This window comes from Echinops telfairi, unplaced genomic scaffold, assembly GCF_000313985.2.
Source record: "Echinops telfairi isolate 266 unplaced genomic scaffold, ASM31398v2 ScPeMD7_2010;HRSCAF=2546, whole genome shotgun sequence".
NCBI classification, from domain to species: Eukaryota; Metazoa; Chordata; class Mammalia; order Afrosoricida; family Tenrecidae; genus Echinops; species Echinops telfairi.
Genome location: NW_022105908.1, coordinates 9,207,096 through 9,212,452, shown reverse-complemented (window position 1 = coordinate 9,212,452; position 5,357 = coordinate 9,207,096). Strand labels below are relative to the sequence as shown.

Below are 5,357 nucleotides of genomic sequence, written 5' to 3'. Positions count from 1 at the left end.
CTGGGGAGGAGATGAGCCAGTCAGGGTGTGATGTAGTAACAATGAAACATACAACTTTCCGCTAATTCTTAAATGCTTCCTCCCCCCACCCCACTCCCATCATGATCCCAATTCTACCTTATAAATCTGGCTAGACCAGAGGATGTACACTGGTACAAATAGGAACTGGAAACACAGGGAATCCAGGACACATGATCCCTTCAAGACCAGTGGTGAGAGTGGCGATACCTCTGGTTTCTTAATGCTTCCTCACCCCCACAACCATGACCCCCGATTTCTACCTTGCAAATCTAGCTAAACCGGAGCATTTATACTGGTACAGATAAGAACTCTTGACACAAGGACTCCAGGACAGATAAACCCCTCAGGAACAGTAATTAGAGTAGTGATACCATGAGGTTGGAGAGATGGTGCGGGAAGAAGGGGAAGAAAGTGGGAACCGGCTGCAATAATAGATGTATAACTGTGTCCCCAATGTGGACGATCAACAGACACACTGGTAAAGGGAGACAGTGGATGGTGTAAGACATTAAAATAACCATAAGTTATAAATTATCAAGGGTTCATGGTAGTGAGAGGGTGGGGGAGAGAGTTGGGGAAAAGAGATGCTGATAACAAGGGCTCAAGTAGAAAGAAAATGTTTTGGAAATGATGATAGCAACATATGTACAAATGTGTTTGAGACAATTGATGTATGGATTGTTATAATAGCTGTAAGAGCCCCCAATAAAATGATTTATAAGAAAGTTTAAAAAAAGATATAAAGTCTCAGAAACACAATGGGACAATTTTACTCTATTCTATGGGGTCTTTTCTGTTGTATTGTGTTTTATGTATTGGGCTGCTAACTGAAAAACAGCAGTTAAAAACCACCAGCCACTCCACAGAATATGAGGTTTTCTACTCCCATAAAGATTTACACTTTCTGAAACCTAGGGGGGCAATTCTATTCAGTCCTAATGAGCAGGCGTCCTCAAACTACGGCCCACTGGCCACATGCGGCCCACCGAGGACATTTATCCGGCCTGCTGGGTGTTTTTGCCCTGTTTGTTTTTTTACTTCAAAATAAGCTATGTGCAGTGTGCATAGGAATTTGTTTATAGTTTGTTTGTTTTTTAAACTATAGCCCGGTCCTCCAACGGTCTGAGGGACAGTGAACTGGCCCCCTGTTTAAAAAGTTTGAGGACCCTGCTATTGGGTCACTGTTAGTTGGAGTGGACTCAATGGCAGTGAATCTGATTTAGTTTGGGTTTTATGGTGCTCCCACGAGGCATACAATGGAATAAATCTCTTCCATGAGGGGTGTGGGCAATTACAACAACACGAGTTTCAAGTCAACCTGGAGGCGCCTTTGAAGAAAACTCCGGGGAACTAATTGTGGAAAATCGGCTTTTGAAATCCCTGTAGATGATAGCTCTGCTGGCACACGCATGATGTCACCATGACTTGGAACTAATTGAATGGTAACTGTTAAAGTCTCTGCAATGCTCGATACTTGCTCCCAAGTGTCCGAAAAGAACTTCACAAAAGGGACATAACTTTACATCCGATTCCAGTGTCTAACTACATATATGGAGGATCGGTAGAAGGAATGAACCGTAAACAGCTTCCTACTCTCACCTTGCAAGGAATGAACCTGGTGGGAATTTTCGCTAACCTGTACTTCTATCCCTCCTACCTTAACTGTGAGTCTAGTGGTGTCCCAGTTGATCTACCATTCAGCATGTGTGCTGCGATGCGCTCTAGTTGTTTCTCAATGGCCTTTTCTATTAATGACTTCCTACAGAGAAGAACCCAAAGAAAGTTAAAATACGGTGACTTTTCAAAGGAATGCTTCACTCCTGCCTTGCCAAATGAACCCTTTCTTCACCAAGCAATTATAACAGAAGCAAAGAGAGAGGAATATCTTTAACCCCCTAACCATATAACTGTTAAATACAAGTGGCACCTGCTGAGCTCATATAACCTATCTGCTAATGCCAAGGATAATTGCCTATTAGCGCTACTCAAACTCACTGACTAGTCAGCTAGTTTCCATTTCCACGAATGGTAGAATTCAAGCCATTCAAGTTGGTGGCCACAGGGTGCAGCAGGAGCCAAGTAATGGGCATGTCACCTGTGGCCGACAGTGTGAAAGCCAGGTTGGCACACTGACCTGCAGCATCTGTAGGTAGCCTTCCTGAGGGTCACAGAGCAGAGAGGAAATGCGGTGGTTGTTCCGCATGCATTTCTGGTTGTCCTTGGCAGATGGGAAGACTTGCCGAACCACAGTCATTCTGCCGAGGGCACTGTGGACCAAATCCAGGATCTCCGGGTCACTGATTTCCTGGGGAGATAACCAGATCTGAGATTACCATAAATCACTGAACTACCTCTGTCAGAGGCTATGAAGAAGCTTAGAAGTCAAGAGCCTGAAACACCTAATGCCGATAAGGTTAGGAGATTAAGCTCTGGTCACACAGTGAATTAGGTGATTACTTACAAATAATACTTAACTAACAGTGAGATAAAAAAATAGGTGAGAAAAACGATGTTTGAGACTAAGCCACCAACACATTGATTTCCATTGGACCAAGTTTTTAAGAATCAGTGGTATCAAATGCTATAATAGGCATTCACCAAATTCAAATTCACCACCATTAATTTTAATCCATCTCATAGGATAGGGTAAAATTGCTACTATGGGTTTCTGAGACTCTAAATCCTTTTTTCCTGGTTATTATAAAGATACTTCTTATTTATTTTTATTTTAACAAATCATTTTATTGGGGGCTCTGACCACTCTTATAACATTCCATACATCCATTGTGTCAAGCACATTTGTACATATGTTGCCATCATCATTTTCAAGACATTTTCTTTTTACTTGAGTCCTTGGTATCAACTCCTCTTTCCCCTCTTCCTGCCCCCACCCTCTCATTTCCGTGAACCCTTGATAATTTATGAATTATAAAATGTTCATATTTTACAATGCCCACTGTCTCCCTTTGCCCATGTTTCTGTTACCCATCCCCCTGGGGGTAGGGTGTTGTACGTCGATCACTGTGATTGATTCCCTCCTTTCTCATTCCCCCTATCCTCATGGTATTGCTACTGTCATTATTGATCCTGAGGGGTTTATCTGTCCTGGATTCCATGTGTCGAGAGCTCTTACCTGTACCAGTGTACATGCTCTGGTCTGGCCAGATTTGTAAGGTAGAACCGGGGTCATGATAGTGGGGTTGAGGAAGCATTAAAGAACTAGAGGAATGTTGTGTGTCTCGTCATTGCTATACTGCACCCTGGCTGAATTGTCCCTTCCTTGTGACCCTTCTGCGAGGTGATGGCCAATTGTCTACAGATGGGCTTCGGGTCTCCATCCTGACCCCCCTCACATTGAGACTTTAAATCTTTACAGGAGCAAGCAGCCTGTGACTGGTAGATTTGAACCATTGACTCTATGGTTAGCAGTTGTGTATAGCCCAATATTACCTGTAAGAAAGGGTTAAAGATTCCTGTTGGAAGTCAGAAATCTGGGTTTTCTCCAGCATCGTCAATCAAAATGCAATGAATTCCTGCTAATTCCTGAATCATTTATTCATTTCTTTTAAAATGCTTATAAACAAATCTTGAAAGTCCATTCACTCATGCATTCATTCCACAACATTTACCAAACTTTTGTACCATACTAAGTTCTGGGGCCTAATCCCAACCCCAGGAAGCTCACTGTTAGGGTGGAATGTAATAACTATTGCCATAAGGAAATCCAAAGGGCAAATATTTTTGTTTTTGTTCCAGATGTTAGACGATGTGCCCACAATCAATCTTAGACATCTGTTCTACTTCTATTATTAGATACTTCTATCATCCTTGGTGCCATAGTGGTTACACACTGAGGAGTAATCCTAAAAGGTCTGTAGTTCCTAACAACAAGCCACTCCTCAGGAGAAAGACAGGGTTTTCTACTTCCAGTCTCTGAGACTCCCAGGGGGCAGTTCTACCCTATCCTACAGGTTAGCAATGCTTCCACATGAACTCTATGGCAGTCAGTTTCTATCATCCCCTTTCAATGAGAATTCTGGGACATAGAAATAACAAAAGAGGTGAGCTATCGGGAGCTCTCTCCAGAGGAGTTCTCAATAAGGAATTCTTTGAACCCAAAGGATGAAGTAGCTAAGGAAAGTGATTGCATGTGAGGAGCGGTGGGGTTAGGGAAGACCTGGAGCAAAGTGCAGACAGAAAAGATGAGGGAGGGGCTAGTGGTAATTCTAAGTACAGTTGGCATGGAGTTTGGAACCCGTAGGCTGACAGACCCTGCTGTTCCTCGTGTTATGTGCTTGTGAGGGGCAGAAGGGAGGAAAAAATGATCACAGGTAAGACTAGCAGATGCCTACGTAAAACTTTAATGTATAGAAAGCCAAATCCTCACAACTGGACCAATCGGTAACATCAGAGTCAACAGAAAAAAAGATGGATTTTTTCAAGGATTTCATCTTGCTTGGATCCACAATCAATGTTTATGGAAGTAACGGTTAAGAGATCAAACGGCATATTGCCGCGGGTAAATCTGCTGCACAAGACCTCTTTAGGATGTTGAAAAGCAAGAATGTCACTTTGAGGACTAAGGTGTGTGTGCCTGATCCAAGCCATGGTATTTTCAATCACCTCATATGCAAGTGAAAGTTGGACATTGAAGAGAAAGACTGGCTAAGAATCAATGCATTTAAATTGTAGGGCTGGCAAAAATGTTGAAAATATCAAGAACTGCCAGAAGCCCCACAAATCTCTCTTAGAAGAAGTATAGCCAGCATGATGCTTACAGACCAGGATGGTGCGACTTCCTCTCGTGAATTCGGGATATGTCAGGAGAGACCAGTCCATGGAAAAGGACGTCATTCTTGGGAAAGCAGCATAGGAAAAAGGGGAGGCCTTGGACAAGACAGATGGACATTAATGAGCTCAAACATAAGGACCACTGTGAGGCTGGCACAGAAGCAGGCAGTGTCTTGTTCTGTTGTGCATAAGGCTGCTATGAGTAGGAAGTGACTCCACGTCACCTAACAACAACAACAACAACAACAACAACAACAACAACAACAAAGGAAGCTAACAGTGTCATGAGTTGAGATCAATTTGATGGCAGTAAACAGGAAGACACTCAAAACACAGAGACTACAACAATGGACTACAGCATACCAATGAACTTGAAGATCGCATAAGACTGGGAAACATTTTGTTCTTTTTCCATGGGGTGACCACAAGTTCGAACTGACTAGAACACAACTTACTACTACCCTGGCTCGCCGAAAATGAGACAGTGTCTTGTATTAATTTTTGCTCCCAAAGATGCATTAGGTCTTATTTTCAGGGGCTGTCTT

The 5,357-nt window shown here is 42.8% G+C and overlaps 1 protein-coding gene across 1 annotated transcript in view; it reads right to left on the bottom strand.

Annotated features, from left to right (window-relative positions):
• GRID1 (glutamate ionotropic receptor delta type subunit 1) overlaps window positions 1-5,357 on the bottom strand; it is a 902,002-nt gene that overhangs the window by 292,563 nt on the left and 604,082 nt on the right. The window contains exon 6 of the mRNA XM_013006314.2: window positions 2,156-2,326. Coding sequence (XP_012861768.1) covers window positions 2,156-2,326 — 171 coding nt within the window. The remainder of the gene's footprint in view (window positions 1-2,155; window positions 2,327-5,357) is intronic.